The sequence below is a fragment of the Calonectris borealis genome, chromosome 12 (assembly GCF_964195595.1).
Source record: "Calonectris borealis chromosome 12, bCalBor7.hap1.2, whole genome shotgun sequence".
Lineage (NCBI taxonomy): Eukaryota > Metazoa > Chordata > Aves > Procellariiformes > Procellariidae > Calonectris > Calonectris borealis.
Window position 1 is genome coordinate 12,607,232 of NC_134323.1, and position 21,687 is coordinate 12,628,918.

The 21,687-nt window shown below is 35.2% G+C and overlaps 1 protein-coding gene across 1 annotated transcript in view; it reads right to left on the reverse strand.

Annotated features, from left to right (window-relative positions):
* LOC142087288 (transcription initiation factor TFIID subunit 4-like) overlaps positions 1 to 21,687 on the reverse strand; it is a 149,144-nt gene that overhangs the window by 104,988 nt on the left and 22,469 nt on the right. Inside the window, exons 6-9 of the mRNA XM_075161381.1 lie at positions 21,485 to 21,574; positions 19,343 to 19,600; positions 9,579 to 9,684; positions 5,132 to 5,246 (exon numbers count right to left, since the gene is read on the reverse strand). Of these exons, the coding sequence (XP_075017482.1) occupies positions 5,132 to 5,246; positions 9,579 to 9,684; positions 19,343 to 19,600; positions 21,485 to 21,574 (569 nt within the window). The remainder of the gene's footprint in view (positions 1 to 5,131; positions 5,247 to 9,578; positions 9,685 to 19,342; positions 19,601 to 21,484; positions 21,575 to 21,687) is intronic.

Genomic DNA, 21,687 nt, shown 5'->3' on the forward strand with positions numbered 1-21,687 from the left:
CTTGCTTTAGCAAGGATTTATCACACAGTTATGCACAATTTGGCTAGCAGTAAGTAATACAGTCTCAATCCCGAATTTCCAGACCAGGTTGCCAGGATTGAGGTACTTTCATCTCCCTCAAGCAATCATCCATACAAAAATCAAGATAGCACTCTTGACTTCAAGAACACAATTTTTAAGAGAAGTTTATACTTATCTCTACTTTTGCTTAAGAGCTGAAGAAAGTACAATCAATCTTTTACCTTCTTTCTGCTTAGCATTTTAGCTATTTCAATTTTCATTTAGAGAACAGATCTGTGACCACATTATAAATAAACAAATATTGTCTGAAATAAAAATAGACAACTAATTTGGGCACAAACCAGGATACCAATGAAATAATCAAAATCAATGCAACAGCAAAGACCATCACGGTAACTCCTGGACAGAATAATTTCCTTCCATCTTACATTGGCAATCTACTATCTGTGAGTACATCTATTGGTTTTTTTAAATGTTACATGGAAGATAGATATGAAATGTTTTAATCATAGTTGGGACTACAATTTTTTCAGTCTAATGGGAAAAACTCTATTAATATATCCTTTTTGACTTTGAGTAACTTCATCTCGAAAAAGAGCTTGGGTTTGGATACTGAAACACACACACGTTTATATATAAAGAGGGCTGGCATTCCTGCCAAACCATTTCCTATAAAAGTCAACTTTTAAGTCCAGATGAGTGAGTTTTCAGAAGTCATTCCATGGAACAAAGATGCCATCCAGTGGTTGTCTAGATTGATGATTACTGTCTACCTTTCCCTTTTCATCCCAGCATGATTTCCTGGCATATATTACTGTGCTTATACTAATTATACTGTTTCAGTAATTATTTCTGGTTTTTACTGAATTAAATTCTGAGTCTTATGGGATAAATCTAACATTCCAACATGTATGCTATTTTTAAGAAGACAGCATGGGTTCTTAAACTCTTTCCAAATGCAAGCTACATCTTAAAGTAGTCTAAGAGTTCAATTCTTCCTCCTAAATTCAAACTCTTGTAACATCTCTCCCTCCCCTCTTCATTAAAAACACTCATGCAATTACAAAAAAAAAAAACTTATTTGAAAATAAGAAAGAAAAAACAAAGTATTTGCACAGTTGTCTGTAACATGCTTCAAAGATTTTGTTTAAACTAAGACAAGCCATTATGAAAATCTGGTAGCATGTTCTTTATGAACAAATCTTAACTTCACAATTGCATACTGTTCTTCTTTCTCATGCACTTTGTAAGAGTTGAGCCAATGAAGTCCAAATCTGCAATACTGAACTGCTCCCAAATAAGCTATAAGAATACATAAAGCAACTGAGACAACATTATACTATTGATTCCCCTCTCTCTCAAAAGTGAAATTTCATGTTGTTAGGGCAAAATCCCTACATATGCAAGACTCTGAGCAAGCCTACAAATTCCATGGATCAAAAGATGAGAGATCAACAACAATACGTTGGATATAAATGGTGACTTGAAACTACAGTAACAGCCACTACTATTTACATTTTGTAATGGCATAAATTCTATTCACACACATTTATTATAATGCTTATTCTGACTTTCAAGCTTCAATTTGAAATTTCTCCCTAATACTGCTTTGTCGTATAATTCATTCACGGTCTATGTTGGATCTTCTCACTGATAAGCAAAAGGGATAACAAAACATACCACATTTGTGGTCAGCATTTTTCTTTACTTTGAAAAACATGGAAAAAATACACGATGACCTTATAGCTTGAGCTACTTATTGGGAAAAACAAAGAAACTTAAAGCTTAAGGTTTTACATCATATACCATTTGGAGATGAAAACGTTGAAGTTATCCATTTAACACCTACATTAGCTTTCTATCTCTCCTTAAAGGACAGGCTGCTTTGCATATTATTAGATGTAACATCATACATTTTGAGGCATTTTGCCAGAACTATGTTATTAAACTTTTATTTTTAAAAATAAAAATAAAATAACAGGCAACAGATTCTTTTGGGTAGGCAAAAGAGGTCTGAAAACAAATTTTTTATTCCCAGGTAGACTCTACTTTAAAATGTTGCCAGTCAGAAGCATAGAATACGAATACTGAGATAAGCTTCAAATGATCTCAGTCACTTCATAGAACTGATTCTGAAAAAAACCCCATCACATTAGCTGTATAAAACCTGATACAGACAGGCTCCAAGAGTTATATACAACTTCGAAATACTGTTTCAGAACAAGAAAGGTGAAAAGGAAGGAGCTTCTGGCTACCTGGTACACTATGGCAAGCATATAATTATCACACACATTAAGGGAATGGTTCTGTCCACTTCTTGCCTCATTTTACATGCAATGCTACTGAGCCTTACCCAATACAGTTAGGAAGTGGTAGGATAATACAAGAGTACAAACATGTATCTCCATCCTTGGAGATATGTAGAACTGGACAAGTCCCTGATCTAACCAAACTTGCTAGAGTCAGTAGTGGGATTAGTTGACCTCCCAAGGTCCCTTTCAACTGAAATTATTCTGACTCAATATCAGGGGGAACAAATGTTTCCACTAGTTCTTTATACTGGCCACAATCTGAACTATGGGTAATAATTACTTTGAGAGTCTTCTACTTTCACTGTCATCAGTGGTAGATTATGTTAGTGAGAGCTCTGAGGTTACCAAACTAGATGATGACGTATGCTGCAGTTGTAGCCAAACACGCAGGCCCCTAGCAGACTTCAGTGAGCCTTCTGCTTCATCTCTCCCAACTACAGAAACTTCTAACTGGACTATAAATGGTACAAATATAAGTCTGGACCTCTACTGTAAAACAAACAAACAAAAAATTACAAAAAATGGAATTCAAATTTCCATCCTTAGGTATAAACATAGTTGAAAAGTCAACTAAATGGAGTTGTCTATAGTTCTCTCTGAAAAATTTAGCAACAATAAATTTTAGTACCAAAAAAGGTGACATAAAATTTCATGAATACAACAACTTCACGTTGCAGAAGTCTTGGGTTGAAAACTCTGCGTCATAGAACAGCTACTATAATATCCAGTGAACTCATGCAAGCAGTCTTACAGTTCATTAATAAATGCTGACATTACAGGCTAAGCTGTAATTTGCAAAATTCCTAATTGCTACATCTTTTATGTAATTCCTTCCTGTATTTCCAACAGTCCAGAATAGAAGAAGAAACTGAAAATAACAAAGTTCACATTCCCATTTCTAGTGACCAACACTTTGCTCACAAGAGTGAAAAGCTCAAGTAAGTTATTTTAAAGAAAGCAGAATATAAAATAATGAAACAAATATGCAATAATAAAACACTAAGGGCAAAATAAATTTATACATAACACAACTATTTTTCAAAATTCTTGCTTTGCTTTAGATGCCAGTTTGCCTTCTGGCTAAAAACACATTCTTCACACACGCTGGGAATGTTGGGGAAAACTAGTCAGCATTCAGAGGATTAATACAGATTTCCAGCTCTGTGCCTTTAGGCTTAATAGTCAGACATCTATTTGTCCTCAGGAGAGGTTAGGGGTTGAAATACAAATATGCAAACAACTGAATTCTTTGTTAAGATATCAAGAAAAAGCTTGATCTTTGCTGCTGTTTAATAAATCCTTGCAATTTTATGGACTTATTTAAATGCAGCTTTGTGTCTTACTATTTTGAAGGAGAAAACAATGCAAGGAAACAAACACATTCATTCTGACTAAAATTTGTTCTCTAGAGGAAAAATGACATACACCCTTGACAGCTTATTTACCAAACTCACTAAAGATTTATTGATTTATCAATCAGTGCCTTAAGCATTTGCTTCTCCCCAAGGGAAAATTAACAATTCCAGCTAACCTAATATATTCTATGTATAAACTAAGTGAATGCAAGAATCAATCCTGGCACAGTTTACAACATCCAGTTAAAAAAATGCTGTCCCTTTTGGTGTATGTAAAATTGAAAGCTATACTAACGAAGAATAAATGCTCATGTTGCTTACAAACATAAAAAATACTTATTAAGACAGTACAATTGAACCCAACAGACATTTTAAATCATTTAAATACTCAGTGGGAGGCAAAAGCATTGGAAAATAAAAAATTGAATTATTTGCTTCTAGATTAATACTAAGTACTACCGCTATTAGTTGCAATACTGACATGCCTCAAAGCAGAGATATTTCAAAGAGCTACAAATTCTCTTTTACTTCACCTGCAAAAGCATAAGCCTGAAAATTAATTACTGGTTTGATGATGTCAGAGCAACATAAGAATTCCAGAGGACGAAAATGAAAATCTAGGAATATTTTGTCATTTAACAAACAAAAAAAAAGTAGTTTCATCAGTGGAAAAAAAATTAAAATGATGGTAGCAAAAGCAAAATGCAGTAAACATAGGATTAGCTTTTCACTACAAAGAGTAAAAATATCCAAAATATATATAAAATAAAAGTTTGAAGTACAAAAGAACTGGTATAGCAGCTCAATGCATCAATGCTACTGTGCTGAACCTTCGCAGCACCTGATTACTTCAGGGACCCACAGAATGCCCCAACCTCTGCTACTTAAGAATAGAGACAGCGATGTCTTCTTTTTAAAACCAAGAACAACAATCCTACACACACACACAACAAAAATCCAAAACCCACTACCAAAACCATACAGTATTTTCTCTATGCTGATGAGGGGATAGCTGCAGCTTAGCTGCAGAAGCCTATTGACAGGATGCCTTGTCGTCACAATTAGTATCTTTTCAGCAAGATACATTTCATGTGAACGTTAGAATCCGATACATAAAATGAACCATGTATTTTTTTTACAACTTCATACACATAATTCCATTACCGTAAGTTTTATTATAATCCACAGAATTGAAGGCTTTACTAAACATTAAAAAGTGCATTTAGAGAAAAATCCTCAAGATATGACCCCCTCCCTTTTTTTAAAATAGAACTAAGTAGGAAAATTGTCATCCAATCACAGTAAGAAAATGCAGGAATTATTGTTTATTGTAAAACACTGCCCTCTGCTGTTAAGCCAATTCTAAATTCTATTTTATATTTAAGATTCCTCCCCCCAGCCACCCCCCTGCATTTTTTTTTTTATTCTTTTTTATTTTTTTACCTGAAAGAACCACCTCCAGGGTCATTCAGCTTGTTTTTCTGATTTGCAGAGACCTGAACACCAAAGCCCCCAGGACTTTTGCTGGCTTGTATTGTTGGTGCCTTCCCTACTGTGCCTGAAAAACACCAAGCAATGTTATTATGAGCTGTCTTAGACAATTTACATCAAAGAACCTTCTGTCCAGGAACTAAATTTAACTGTCTGTAAATTGCAAACAAAGGAAGTTATTATTTTTAAAGATTACACTGCTGAAGAAGAACAATTTAAAATACAAAATTTATTTAACATTACAGTTTGTTCAATATTTACAGAATACTGAAGATTCCAAAACTGAAAACCATTGGCCATAACTAGTTATAATATACATAATGGCTATAAGTGTGTTTGCAATTGCCAGTAAACCACTTTTCTAGATAATCTGCACAGAATAAAGAAGCAGAATTTTAAATGTTCTTAATACAGATGCTTTAAGTCACAGTCACTCAGGGTATTAACTATGCTTTTTACATTTTTTTATATAGTCATTGTTCTTTGTTGCAGTGAAAAACATGTATTTTCAGAGTTGAAAACATTATTTTAAATATTTTTTAATGTTTTATATTGTATGTAAAAGAAAAAACACTTTTGTAAAATTTTACATACCCCCCCCTCATAAAGGTTGTCTTTTACTTTCTTATTTTGAAAACGATGATTTAAAAGTAATTCATATCTGTATCTAGACTTTACAGGTCTATATGTAGAAGTAAAACTGGGCTTTCTAAATGAGCCGAAGTGTGGTGGACATTCAGCTTCTTGTGACAGTAAATTAAAAAATAGATATTAATTCCTCTCTGACATTTGGAAAAATCTAACTAAAAATAATTACAAATTTATGTTGCTAATTAGTAAATCAACAGACCTGTATTATTATTATTAAAAACATTGTATCAGTATGCAAGTGAAAAAGCATTGACAAATGAAACTTTTGGAGTAAGCCCTTCTTTACGGCTTGAACACATGTTTACTGGGGTTGTATTTTGTGTTTCCTTTAATCCCACCTGTGTTTTGGCATGTGAAAATAGTTAATTCGTATGTCTACTTGACATAAAAGATCTCACCTTTTTCCTGTATATCACTTAATTTTATTGAGCGTTACATACATGTAGTGTTTGAGACTTTGAGAAGTACATGAAAGTTATTCCTGCACATCTATGACTCAATTGCATATCAATTGCATGTTATGAACCTTAGTAGAGTTACATTATTTTTCTTTCATGAATTATAAAAACATGAAACACAACTATCCCAACAAATCCTTTTAAGAATACTTTTTTGCTAAAACAAAAGTGTTAGCTTTGAACGAGTCCAGCATTACTTTTATTATTCTGAAATCTTCATCAACTTCTACTTATGATCTTAAAGCAAACACTAATGTGACAGTGTTCGTTCAGTTCTTCAATCTGTACAAACAAACTGTTGTGTGGACTCTCAACATTAGCAAATACAAAACAAGATTTAGGACTTCAGGCTCCAAGCCTGAGGAACAGAAATATTTTGTCATCAGGATATTCAAGGTCCGTGAGATGTCACAGATAGCATTAGTTCATGGACCAGACAATTCATTTATGTATTTCAGATGAACTAATGGAAAGCTTTTCTACTAAGTGAACTGGAAGGAAAGAAATAATACAATAATAAAAATCAGCAGGTATCTACTTTCTACAATTAACATCTGGGAGATTAAAAGCGTGTTAAACTTGAAAATTATTGCAATGGCAAAATTAAGGTAACAGTGGCACTCCTCCACAATTAATATTATATTCCTTTAGCAGTAGTATCAATGGTTTGTTTTCTACAGATGATAACTTTTGATCAAAAAAAAAAAAACCCAGAAATGTAGAGCAACAGAGTAGTTAACTTCTTCGTCTCAGGAAAACAGTATGTCTACACTGGATACGGAAAAATTAAGTCTCACTTTCTTTCACCCCATATATATGTAATTCTACTGAAATGGATCTGGCAAAGTAAATATAAATTTTGGGATGACACACAAGTTTTCTGGTTTAAATCACAGCTATGCATGATTAAGCAGACACAAAATAAGGCTAAAACACCAATTTATATTATGAGGCAGGGCATATTTTGAAAATTAAAATCACCTGTGGGCTTAGGTATTTCATGGGATTAGTAATGACATACAGAGTCTTTCACCACTGGGTCCTCATTTCAAATTTTATGTAGCATGATCCAGAGAAATAAGCCCCAATTTAGAAGCTTATAAATTCCTAGCTGTTTTTCTGCACAGGTTAAGCAGCTGCAGTGAATACTCTGGCTAATTATTTTATTCTTTGACTCAATTCCCCCATCCATAAGATGCAAGTCACCTGATTATTATACTGATAAGTGCTTTGATAAAGGAGCATGAATTTTTCATGCAATAACTATAGTGTTACTTCCCCTGGTGTGGAAGTAAACTCATTAATATAGAAGTCCTTAAAGCCTGCCAACTTTATCTATACTACTGTTTTAAAAAGTAGTCTGTTTACAGTCTGTTTACATGGATGCATTAATATTAATGTAAAGATACATTACACTAAGAGATTTACTCCTATCTGAGAAGGAAAATGCACCATTCTGAAGTCAGCTCAGTTGTGGTGTAATTATCCTTAAAAAGTCACACTCGACAAAATTACACCACTGTAATTTTCTATATAGACCATGTCCTTATTCCAATATCTTACCTCCTTCTACAGGAATACCTAGGCCAGTATAAAATATCATTATACTGGTATTTATAGTAGAAAGTTTTAACAATATATCAAGATCAAAATAAACTGGTATCTGACAGTATGCCATAGTGGCACTTGTTTGAGCTGCAAGCACACAGGCAGACTTTTCCCTAGCGGGAAAACCCTGTGGGCTGCACGATGAGCGGTTTTACAATGGGATATTTTCTAAATTTCTGTTTGCTTTGTCTGTGTAATTAAAACAATATAGTGGTGGGCTTAAACAAGCTTGTAAATAGGAATAAGCTCACCTGAAGGCAGGGCTTTGCATGAATTGGCCTTTATGAACCATTGTCTTCCTTAAGCCAAACTGCCAGTTAAGTTGCATTTCATTGGCTGATCAATGGCTATCATGAATAAATTCGTATTCTGAATCCACTGTTTAAAAGACACATGCCAGTATAATGCAAATTCTTGGCACACTGTTGACATTCACCACTTGGAGACTGAACAAGCAAAGAAATTAAATCAGCCTTCACCCTCGGACACGTTAGTCAGAAGTGAAAGTTCATGCTGTAAGATGCCAAATACCTTCCCTGTTAATAAACTCAGGACATGAGTATCAGTGCTATAAATATACACCTTTCATGACAAGTAAATGTATTTCTTCCTAACTTGGAAAAACAGCCTACAAGATTACAGTGACAGCTTGGTCTCCATGTCCATTCAACCTTTGGATTCTCTGAAGAAAACAGAGCAAGTAGAACATCGACTGCTATTAACTGTGATCACTGGGGGTTTTGATTCTTTCTTTTCCCAAGGAGAACAGAAAAGACCAAGCAATAAAGTCAAATAGGCAGCAATAGTGCACTAGTTTTATGTGCATTTAAACTAGTTTGATTTCTGATTCAACACCTATAGATGACAAGCTCTGTATTCCATTACAAACCCTCAATCATCTAAATGCCCACATCCAAAAAGATACTCTCGCACATAATCAGGAAACATAAAAACCGAGCCTAACAGGTCTAGTGGTGGAAAGAAACAAATGGATATTTATTAGAAAGTAAGAAGGCTTCAAGAACCCTCTTTAAAAGTGGGATCTATCAGCTAGACATTAATCCACCTGTGCACAGACAGATGAGGAAGTTATATACAAACCACACCTCTTGCTCCCTTGGCTAATCATGGCATATAAGGTTGCTGCAGTCAGCCTCTGACCTCACCAAAGAGTAAACACACTGGCAGGAGAAGAAAAAAAAAAAAAGCACATGGGTTGAGAATTTTCTCTGGGACTCCTACCTTGACCTCTGTAGCTGCAGAGACAGTGACTATCATGTTCCGCTTCAGGAGTAAGAGTTAAAAGTAGAATGATTAAATTGAGGCATCCTCTAGGCTTCAGGAGAAAATGAAGAATTTCTTTCTTGGCTCAGAGTTAGAGCTTAGGACAGTAAGAGTCAAGTTCCTGACTTCTTTCAGAACTTTCCATGAAAAACTGCTGAGTAAGGAGCTAAGCATGTGAGAGTTTAGTCCTGAGGTTGTTTCAAAACATTTCACTGTGTTGGTCTGAAATACCTTGAAACTGCATAGTGAAAACATGCATTCCTCAGCCAGTATGAAGTAAAAAATAAATGTCAAGCCTGCCAATGTCAACACTGTAAGTTTTTCCCATGCTACTAGTTTGTAATCACAATGAAATTCATACAAAGGTAACAATCTCACTAAAACATTTAAACCCATACCTTGTGGTCTAATGGTCTGAGTTATTACCACTGGCATCCTAATCTGGGTAGTCTGGCAAGCAGGGTTTCGTTTCACAGTTTGAGCAGATGTTGACTGGATAATCTGCTATTATTAAAAAAAAGTATACTTATATTATACTCTTTATACACAAACACACACAACGTAAATATACTAACACCTGTAATTACTAATATAAGCATGTGGATCTCTAAAAGCACAACCAGCTAGTGACAAAAGTCATATTCATGTAATGTATGTGGTTGTGTGTGTGTGTATATACCTATTTTGCCGTTATGCTTTAAAAAAAATCAAATAATATTCGACACAAATGTCATGTCACAACTTTCATCAAAAATATATTTCAAAGTAGTAAGGTAAATATTCAAGTTTAGAGTTTTGTCTTCAGAAATTTTGCTAGGAAGAAAAGCATTTTTGTAGAAGAAAATGCTGCAATAATTTTAGTGGTATCCACCTACAACCATGAGGCCTTTCACTGTATATCTACGCTTTTTAAAGAAAATATATACTAAAAATCAATTCTAAAATATTATGGGTTCCAAAGTCAGATATACACAAAAAAGAAAACAATGTTTTGTGGTGATCATATACTATTTATCTTTTAAATGTTAATTGGATATTCTCAAGGTTTCACTTACTACTAAGCCAAGTTCGGAAGACCTTACCCAAAACTGAAACTGGGTTAGAAACTTAGAATTTGACCCATAAACAAATCAAATCAAAAAGAAAAAACCTGCAAGGATCATGTCTAAACAACAGCAAAATGTATGTTCATGAGATCAGGGACAAGGCAGGCACAGATGTAATGAACAGAAGATTCAAAAAGACATGTGGATGCTGTAGAGCTGGAAAAAAAAATCCATAAATAAACTTTGAAAACAAAACACGGGCAAATAGCTGCAAGTAAGATTACAACCACAACTCAGGCACGACAACTTCAGAAGTCATGCGCTCCTCACAGTCACAACTACGTCACTCCCATTGCATAATGTGTCTGCTGTTTCTGAATTACACGTCTCAGTCTCACACCCACAGGATGCAGTATTCCCTCCTAGAAGGCAAAACGCCATGCTACACACCGCTACATGAAGCGAACGGGAACCACTGCACCTTTATTCAGCACCAGTCAGCATTATTCTTACAAAGTGTATCTAAAACCATATTATTTAGCTGAACAATGAATGGCGAAATCTCTGACTTCAAAGTATGCTATGAAGAAAAGGAAAGGAGAAACAGTATTTTCAAATGAGACGTAAAAGTAGAGAATGAAGAGGCTACGGAACAAATAGGAAATTGTTCCATCAGCAGGAACCAGGGCTCCCAAATCGGAAGGGAGAGAGTTGAAAACTACAAACAAGAAAAGAGTAATGAGGGAACAAGACCTGTAACGTAGTCTGGAGAAAAAACAAATAGGGCCATTTTGAAGATTCGAAATTGCATTCTGTACATCCTAAAATATTAAAAGTTGAAAAGTCATAATAAACCTGTGGATGTAAAAGTGTTAACAATAGCTACCTTGCAGAAAGACAAAAGGGAAAAAAAGATTAAGGATTCAGCTTCAACTATGGACACTGAAGGAAAATTTCTACTAAGCACAGAAATGGAGCAAATGGATGTAAATTTATTTGGTCAAGACAGGCAGTGAGTAAATAGTGACACTCAGAGGGGAAAGAACAAAGTAGCTGCCATGCTTAAAAACAGGAGAGAAAAGAAGTGATAAGTGAAAATGAGGGAAAAAGTTGAATTTGACTGCATTTTGATGCACAGGAAACATGTACAAGTGTATTTTAATCAGTAAAGAGACAGAATAGCCCACAGAAAAAAAAGACTACATTGGTATGAAAAAGAAGAAGAATGTTGCCACTTTTACAATAATTTATTGGATGAGTTTTCAGCGAATAGTGAAGAAAAGCAGCCATACCTTAACTGGCCAGAAGCCAGGCCAAAAAGATGTGTGTGACCTGTGGGTAGAATTACTATCTGGTATTACAGTAATCGTCTGCGATTAGATTTTTTTTCTCTGTGAAGCAAGCAACTTCTACAGTTCAGAATCAAGTTCTGTTTCACCTGATTAATATTTTCATGTGAATGCCCTAAAAAATGAGCCACTAACACCATTAAAGATAGGACAGTATTTAACCATTTAAGACGACATGAATAATGGCAATGTTTTCTTTACTACCAAATACATTCAAAAAATGTCCTTTAACAAGTAATGTACTAGGACTTCAACGTATGTAAAAGTGCTGAAAGTGTAGAAAATGATTGAGAAATAAACTTTTCCAAGATGCACAGATCAAAATCATCATCTTAAATTCCATACAGAAACCCATCAGCAACAAGCACATACGCTCTAAAAGGAACAACTGCACCTGAACTCAAAGCAACATTTTACACTAACTTAAATTCCAGTTTCTTTAGTTTTAAGATTGCAACACAGATGTAATCTTCACATCTGGAAGTGATTAAGGAATGAACATTAGCAATTTGTTTCTGAAACAGAATGTGTAACCTTCTTTGCAGGCAAACAGGGGACATAGTAAAAACTCATGAATCAGAGGTAATTGACCCTGTGTTAAAATTTATAAACAATCTAAACCACCCTTCATCAATTAAAATAATTCAAACTGTTCTAATCCTCTTGCCTATTTTCCTAACAGCATAAACATTACTATTATGTCCTTAACTTGGTCTGAAAAGTGTAGACAATGAACAAGGTACTAGCAAGCTAGTCTGGGAGATGACTAACTTAACCGAATTATTTCATATTTCTCACAGCCTAAAAATACACACAATGAGTGTAACCCATATAATGTTATCTATTCATATGCTGAATCCCAAATGATCAGTTCGTAAGCACCAATTTACTAACCCAGACTGATATAGAAGATACAGAAGTGGTTGTTTTAGTATACCGAGGTTTTCAGAGACATTACTTCAGCCTTCAGAAAAGGGGAGATCTTATTGCTGTCTGCAGCCACCTAATGGGAAGATGTAGAGAAGATAGAGCCAGACTCTCTCAGAGGTGCAGAGCAGAAGGATGTGACACAATGGGCACAAGTTGGAATATGGGAAATTTCAATTTAATATAAGGAAAAAAAAAATTTACCATGAGGGTGGGCAAGCACTGGAACACGTTGCCCAGAAAGGCTGTGTAATCTCATCTTGAAGATACTCAAAACATGACTGGTCAAGGCCCCGGGCAACATCCTAACCTGTAAGCAGGAGGTTGGACTAGACACCTCCAGAAGTCCTTTCCAACCACTACATCCATAACCATATCATCAATGATCTTATAAAAGTGCTGAGTCAGAAAAGGTAACAAGACGGAATATAAGTGTCTTCAAAGCTTACAGAAACCGTTCATCATTCCATCTCCACTAAAAAGAAGGGAAGCCATCTTCATTATTTCCACCCCCAAAGACAGCAAGCACAACAGCAGAACAATAACAACAAAGGCACAGAAACCAGAAAAGATTTAACATGATTTAGCCATTGTCTGGATTTGATAATGAGTTTGGAAAATAGCAAAATTACCAAACAAAATTATGATCCAGACAGTGCCAAGAAAGCAAGTACAATATACCAGCTTATTCCTCTTCAATCTATCAGTCAAAAGTTGAAGAATCATCTCCTAGGCTGCTGCGCTTTGGAGCTCTTCAAGAAACACACTGAAGCAGGAAAGTCATGGCATTGCTTCTCCGAGTGCAATATGTGAAAAGTTACCTAAATTTTTTTCTATAAAATAACATTTTTCTGCAAAATAAGAAGCACAGTTCTCACAATATAAAGTATTCTCCCTCTTCTTTTTATTTCATCTTCCCAATTCTCCTCTTAACCGTCATCTTTCCACTCCACTAGTCACGCTCACTTTGATTCACCATTTGTCTGCTCCTCCAGATAAGTTCCTTCTCTCACTTCCCGAATGCTTCAGATCACTACTCTGTCCATTTCTAAAGTTCACTTTATTTTCACATCTGTAAAAAGGGATGTTTATACAAAGGTGCTTCCACAAAACAAGCAGACATACGAAGATGAAAAAAAGGATATTTAACAGTCATACTACTGATAACCAGCATAACGAAGTGGTGACAGCTGAAATACTCATTTTTCTTAAGGCCCTTCTTCAAAAAGCTTAGATTCAATAACTATATGAGAATAAAGCAATAGTGCTCTCTGGTCCTAACCTCAAGCCAAAAGGTGATGATCATACCATGATAGGTGTGAATCTTCTACCGTAGATGTTATTGCAGGACAAAGAACAGATTACAGATGTGAACAGACCAATAATTAACAACACAAATGACTAACAAATACAGACTGAGAAAGAATTCAGCCAAAGCACATAAAAGGTATACAAGTAGAAAGACTGATAACTTCCGTTCGCTTTCTCTTACCTAAACAGGAGATACTAAACAAAAATACCTACAAACCATTGAAAAGAAAAGTCCTTTAGGACAATTAGATTAGAACTCACTGGTGAAGTTTTTGAGGACGAAGATTTTGCGAGTCTCAACAATCTAGATGCTCCTTTACCGGTGCAGATGTATGGGGTCCCTTACTTAACAAGGGCTGCAAAATCAGCCTGACTCAATTTACATAAATCACACTTTGCAACAAAAGCATCTGATCCAAAAGCTTAAGCATATCAAACACAGCAATAAAAACAAAAGCATAGGAAAGAGACACTTCTGCAAAGAATGGAAAATAAAAATAAAATTTGGAAAATATAGCCTTTACCAAGCATTTTTTCTCTCAATTAAGTTTAAAAAAGTATTGTGGAAGGAAGAAACAAGCCACTTGTAAATGTACAAAATTCAGAATGGCTATGGTCTGATATGACATTTATCTTCACTCATGAGTAAACACTTGCTAACTCACTTGTGGCTATGCCACTTGTGATTTATCAGTCTACTCACTCCTGAAGATAAATGTCATATCAAACCTCAGCTATCATGTAATCTGGCAGCATTAAGTCACAATGTTCATGCTTCTATGGGCCTAGAATTCATATTTACCATTGTTTACCATGCTGTAATAGTACCAGTTGCAATTTTTCAACTGTGCCTCAAAATTTGCATAAGCAATTATTTTCCTTCCAAATGAAAAAGGACTTTTTTAAAACTCAGCATGTAATTTTTAATGTTAATATGACAACAATATTGTTCCATTGAGTATATGTTTTCAAAGAAGCAATGAAGAAAAATAAAACCAAAAGCCACTGGATCACTTGTCCCACCTGCTCCCCAGTTTATTATACAATTCCTCCTACAGTATTTCACCTGGTCTAATTTTGAATGTTTTCAATGACGGCTTTTTCAACACTGCCTTTCAAGGCTGATCTACCATCTAATAATCTGTCTTACTGTAGTGATATTTTGCCTTATATCCTGCTTAAATCCCACTTTGCTTAATTATATCCTGTTATTCATATTTATACTATCTTAGACTGCTCTAAATAATTCATCGATATACTTTGATTCTTAAGCCCTTAAAATATTTGTTAATGTTTTTTATGCTCCCCTTTAGTAGGTGTTTGATCCAAGTTACATGTGTTTAATTCTCTTAAGCTTTTCTTTTAGTCTGTCTGTCTTTCTTTTAGTCTGTCTTTGCTTTCAAGTCTGTCCTTTAACTGCCATCTTTTGTTACTGGTTTCCAAACAGCATTCATTGCCAATATCCTCCTTTTACTAAGGTGCAGCCCACAAAATTCTGAAAATGAAGTCCATGATAACAACTCAGAAAACTACTAGGCTGTATTTCAAATAGGCATACAATTTGTGAAGTATAGGCTTTGTTCCTGTTAATGGATCCCAGAAGTCTACTGCTCAAGTGCCATCTCTATTTAAATTTTATTGTACACCAAATTCCAAGTCAGCAACTAGATCTTTATTAGTTCACTGACAGAAACTACTCCTTTTACCCAAATCGCCATCTTTTACTCTTCCATTTCTAAGCTGCCTTCCACACAGGACAAAAAAAATTATTTCCTGTGAGTCACTAAAATGTGTACAAATTGCAATCATTCAACAACAGAAAACTGATGCCAGAAAAAGCTTCAGTAGAGAATTAAAAAGCAAAGCAGAAGATCCCCATATAACATAATGCTTATTCTGTTGTATCTTGTTTCCAAATTCCATTACTCTATCTCACCTTTTGGGAGCCTCCAACCACTATGACAGTCCCTGGACAAGTGTTAGTAAATGTTTTAGCAAATACTATTCTAATGTTACTTAGAAGATGGCGAAATCTCCCCTCTGGACATTGTGCACAATTTACTGCAGCAACAACGGTCCAGATGTATTTCTATACATCTTTCCTAATCCTAGACCTGCACAAATCTTTATATTGCTTTGTATATAATCAGATTTGTTTTAATTAAGATGGATCACTTTGAATTTCTTACTGTTTCTTTATCATTTAAATTTAATAATTGGCTTCAACCTCCAGGAGTACTTTCTCTTTATGACACAGTGTCAACACAATATATAAAGTGCTAATCGATCTCCATTACTTATCAATCTACTTACAACTTCAACACATTTAATAAAGAACGTCTCTCTTATTCACAGAAATTTTATCTGCTGTAACACCCAGAACAAGACAAGTAATGTCTGCATATATAAGGCTATATAGAGCTCCTGCCCCCTAAGAATGACAATTTAGACAAACTTTGAAAATTGCACTTAGAACAATTAAAAAAATTGATTGCTGGCTTATCCCATTAGTGTCTCATCAATAAAATATTAGCTTAAGATTATTCCCCTTTTCCCTAGCTAGAAACAGTTACCAGTACTAACAGTACTATCTAGCTCTTTAGACCATAGCTTTTTCATAGTTTTGGAACATGATTCCAATACTTTACAAAACAGATAAATAAAATAGTCTCCTCTTTCATCTCCACTAACACTATATATTTTAATGCTGAAGTCTCCTTTGCGCAATCTACATTGCATGCTGAATAGCGTACACAGAATTCCCTTGTTGCAAGATACCTCAATATAACTGGAAGAAGTATCACCACATCTGATGCCTTTGTAAAACAGAAAAGTCAAAAGAAAGGAACAGCTAACAGATTCTCCACATTTTAAAAGAAACTAGACTACTGCAAACTGGCTGGTATCTATATTCCAAAACAGGCTTGCCCTTCTGCAGCTGGACAGTTTGCAAAGCCAGCTGGAACTCTCTCCAGTGAGCTTCAGGCTTGGAAAATCTGGAGCTCAGCCAGCTTCCTCCATCAGTGCTGGCCACCCTTCGGCAAGCCAGCTGTAATCTTCCTCTTCCGGACAAGTCCCAGGCAAGATGGCCAACAGCTCTTTGCTGAGCTCTTATTTCGGGGAGCACTAAAAAGTGTGAAGAGTGCGATCACTGTCACACAAAAAAGTCAATACTTACGAACAATTACTAGTGTGATATGGAGATGCTGCTGGGTTGTCTGCTTGGCCCCTGAGTTGATGGTTGTTGTGGTATGTAAGATTTTTTAATGCAGTATCTCTTACTGTCTGATGCTGCTTTTGTCTGTATAGAACTAATTTGAGGGCCATTAAGAAGTGCTTGGTTAATGTAATGTTTGGTTCTATTAACTAATTACTGATAAATTGAAAGCAAATACAGAACGCCAGTTTTGCAATGAAACCAATAAATTATAATTTTTAATGTATTCACTTCTCCCCAAGTATTTTCTAGAAAAGGAAAAGTATTAAGCATAGTTTTGCTCTGCGCAGTTTGCTACCTTTTGAAAATGTAGCAGTCATTTCATATACCCAGTAAGATGAAAATTCAGTCCTAGACCTACGACCTCCTTACAGACAGAAAAACAAATTCTTTTGCCCATCAGATCAATCTCCACAATATATGACTTCAGCAGTTTTCAGCTCCCTCATATTGTGTAGGTATGTTGAATAAGATGACAGAGGAACTCTTCACATTGTTAGCCTCTACTCAGGTTAACATTACAATTGCTTGCTTTGAGTATGCATTGACATGTGACAGAGAGACACAGGTGGTGTCTCTCCCATAAATTTGGCTTTATCCCATTCAGAAAATATTCCACACGAACTATAATCATACGAGTAAGAATTCCTGTGGACTTGCTGACACATTTTTGTTCTACATCAGTGTTTCTCAAAAGGTAGGGTGCAATCTGCCTAGTCGGCACAGGAGTATTTAAAATGGGTTGCAAAACACTGGAAAAAGCCATGTTACCTGGCAGAAGGTTAGTCCTAAGATTATGGCATGAGATAAGGCTAGACTCACTGGCCATGAACGTTTATACTTGTAAGGTACCTGTCAGCTGCTGTCAGAAATTTGCCCTCCCCAGGACAGGAAGTAATTTTTACATCTACTGCCTGTAATTATAACCAGTTCCTGCTCCCCTACCTTGAAGAACCAAAGCTACTGTCAATTCAGTCTTACGAAACATGGACAAATCAAAAAGAAGTCACAAAAAGTCTTGAGGAACACTTTTCTAATTAATACAACAGTCCAGAAGGGGTGGGGAAAACCTATCTTAGAAAAAGAAATACAAGTGGCTGAACAGAAAGCAGCTGAGTTAAGGAGCAAAATATCCAAATGTCTTGTGTGTATTACAACAGCCAGAGTCAGAAGTCTTAGCATCTAAGATGTTCTTACACATTAAAACTATGCTCACTAAAAGATGGCAAAATTATATTAATTTCATTTTAAAGTTAGTAATTTAACTGCTAGAAAGTATTTGTAAGGTTCAAAAGACACGGCTCAGATGGTTCAGACATTTTCAGACTGTGCACTGCTACCTTTAAATTAAAGCAAAAGAAATATTCTCTCTCCACATACCTTACAAATTATTTATATCCTTTATAGAGTCTATAAATGCAAGGATAGATCACTGTAAGGTTTTACATTATTGTATGTGCATTTCTGAATCTTGATAATATAAATTTTTACCAACTTGATACACCTTATGGAACATGAAAATTTGATTTTGAAACCTAAGTCAAGTACTTCACTCATACATACACAGAAACCACAGACAAAAACTCTTACACCTTTGACTGAAGGATGATAATGCCTGTATAAATTCAAGGCCTTGGCAAAATCCTAAACATATTTTAATTAAAACTGTAAACACACATGCAAGATCCTATATAACAGCGGGATAAATTCACCACACTCTCAGTGAGTAACTGTCTGTATAGTTGCCCTATTGATAGTGCCTTTGAAATTAATGAGTCTAAGCACATAATACTCCAATATGCACAACGATATATTTCAGTAAATAATAAAATATGGCACTACTTCTAAACAAAACATGCTGGTACAGTACAGCTAGTCTTCTACAAGATTTTATAACTATGTGTAGAAGAGTTTAAAATGAGATAGAGTTAATTTTAATGCAGACTAATCTAAGCAAAGCAGCATACCTAATGACATACTAAAAATTATACTCTTTCCTTTAAGTCTTGAAAAGCTTTCTGTTCTACATTTGTAATTAACTCAAATTCCACTGTGCTCATATAACAATCACTCTATTCCAGACAAAAAGGCCAAGAGCGTTACTTTCTTAAATTTAAGGTATGTTAATAATGTTATCTAAACTAATGGTTGAACATACATGTGAACGGCCATAAAATGAGGTATTATTATATATCACAGAATATGATACAAACAAACAAAAAAGTATTTTCCCAAACAAGCTGCAATAAAGATAACATTGAAAACTGCTATTCAGTTTGTTAAGAAATTCTCTTTTATACTACAGTACCTACCAGTTGAGAACTCTGATTTGACTGTACCACCTTAACCTGAGGAGGCTGCACTGTATTTGATACAGAGACTGTGCAAATGTTGTTTGGTTGCCTTATTCCTATTGCCTGCGTTGTGACAACAGAGGAAATGCTTCCAGAGGCAGACTGAGGTATAACTTGTGATAGCTTGGTTTGTTGAAGTGACTGCTGAGACGGCTGTCCTTGCAAAACTGAATGTTGACTATTCAGTAAAGATTGTCTCAGTGCAGGTAGACTTTTCTAAAAACAGAAGAAAGTTTATGAAATATCAAATTTAGCAGGTTGACAAAAAATATTTTGAAATTTGCTGTAAACATAATTAACAGAATCCAGCTTTCTTCCCAATTTTACTTTCTGCCTATTCATCAATAATAAGTAAGACTGAACATATTTTGTAACAGGGAAAGTTGAGTTTACATTTTTAATAAGCTTTCAATTTGGATTTAGCAACCCTGTAGATTTTGATGTGCCCTAATTCCACCGTTAGCAGTAAAATATAACACTCCCCTCCTGAAGACTATCTAGAACTTGTAAGCTTAGGTCTTTGGAAGGGCAAAAAATGGAAATAGAAAAGGCAGAACCGTAGGAACAACTCTATTCCCATTGCATGCTGGAAGAAGTAAGCTGCACCAATTTACTTCTCCTGACATGCCTCCAGTACCTAGAACAAGATGATTTAACTGTTGATGCCCTACAGCAATAGCTGTTTACTGTATTATTACTGATCTAATGTATTCTGACTGGATTAGAAAAGTGTACTATTGTATGCTTCATGTTCAGACCAGTTCAACCAAAAAATACAGTTCTAAAAGGCTATAGTGTACCTTCACGAACAAACTTTTTACTTTTTAAGTGGTAGTAGTGTTCTTTTGAAGTGCTCCCCCCAGGCAGCTATAGAATGCAACAGTGTTTAGCCCAAGCTACAGTTCTTTCTAAACTCCTAATATTTATTTAAAAACTTCATGCCTGTTGCCAAGAAAGGACTTCAAAGAAAGGAAACAAGTTAAAACTTATCATGATGCTAGAAGTGACTGCAGTAAAGAGCAGAAAAAGGCACAAACAAGGGTTAATGATAATTTGAAAAAAACAGAAGCAGAGGGAGAGAGTTCTGAAAAGTTGAAGAGAGAGAGGAAAGAGAGGAAATTTGCACTAAACTGAAGTTTTGGACTAGAAGAAAAATGCATTTAAAATTATAGTTGTGGTTTTGTTGGGGCATAATTAAACACGCTTTGTATGTTTGTATACAATCTTGCATATGGAAGCTATTGTAGCTAATGTACAAGAACCAATTAAAAGTTAAATTTGCCCCCATGTATACTAACTTAGGACCCAACAATAAATCCATTTGGTATCACATTAGAACTTCTATTATAGATTAGTTCCAGATTACAAGTAGGATCAGCTAATCAATTATTTCAACAGCATTACCCAGATTTAGTTTTTCATAATCACCGTTACACATGCATTGAAAGTTATCAATGACTCAAATGTAGATTACAAAAACAATATGGAAAAAGCTTATTAAATTACTTTAAGCATTCTATGGAAATAACTTGTGACTCTTCCAAATGCGAATGCTCTACTTCTTCACAAAAAATTACCTACTACCACGGGAAAGTATATGCACTATAACAGTAAAGGATCACTACAGAATAGACAACGGATGATTTCCAAACTATGGAGTAACTGCTTTTTTTATATAAATATAATTACTACAATGTTCTAGATCAGGGCTACTCAAGCAGTAAACTCCAGATCAGCTCTGGACAACAAATAAATTTTTCTTAAACCTAAACCAAGGCCCCAAACACATGAGGTCTCCCTCCTGTAGGAAAACCCTATTTCCTACCATTCTCTCAACCTGTCAGGGAGCAGTCAGCTGCAGCACATAGCCACAGCTCCCAACCACGAAAGCAGTAAGCAGCACCAGCCTGGCCTGACAGAGATGGAGCCTGCACATGACTTCCAGCCAAGAAGATCGCCGCACAAATTGGCAGCGCGAAGTAAAAATTGAGTAGTCCTGCTCTAGACAGGCGAAGCCAATTCCATTTAAAAAGTATATTTTAAAACTTAATATATTGACATTTGCATCGAAATAAATTTATCTAAACAATATTCCATTACCTTAAGGAAAGGTACAAGATATGGCTGAGGAGATGATTTGAGTTCCGATTGAAGGCGGCCTGTAAATTCTTCTGGATCGATCTTTGCATCCTTCAGGGGGAAGAAAAAAAGCATCAACAACTCAGTTCAGTTGTTTGGTTGTTTTTTTTTTTCCAGATAATCTCTCTCTCTCTCTAGCTAAATAGGCTACCATATCAAAAAGA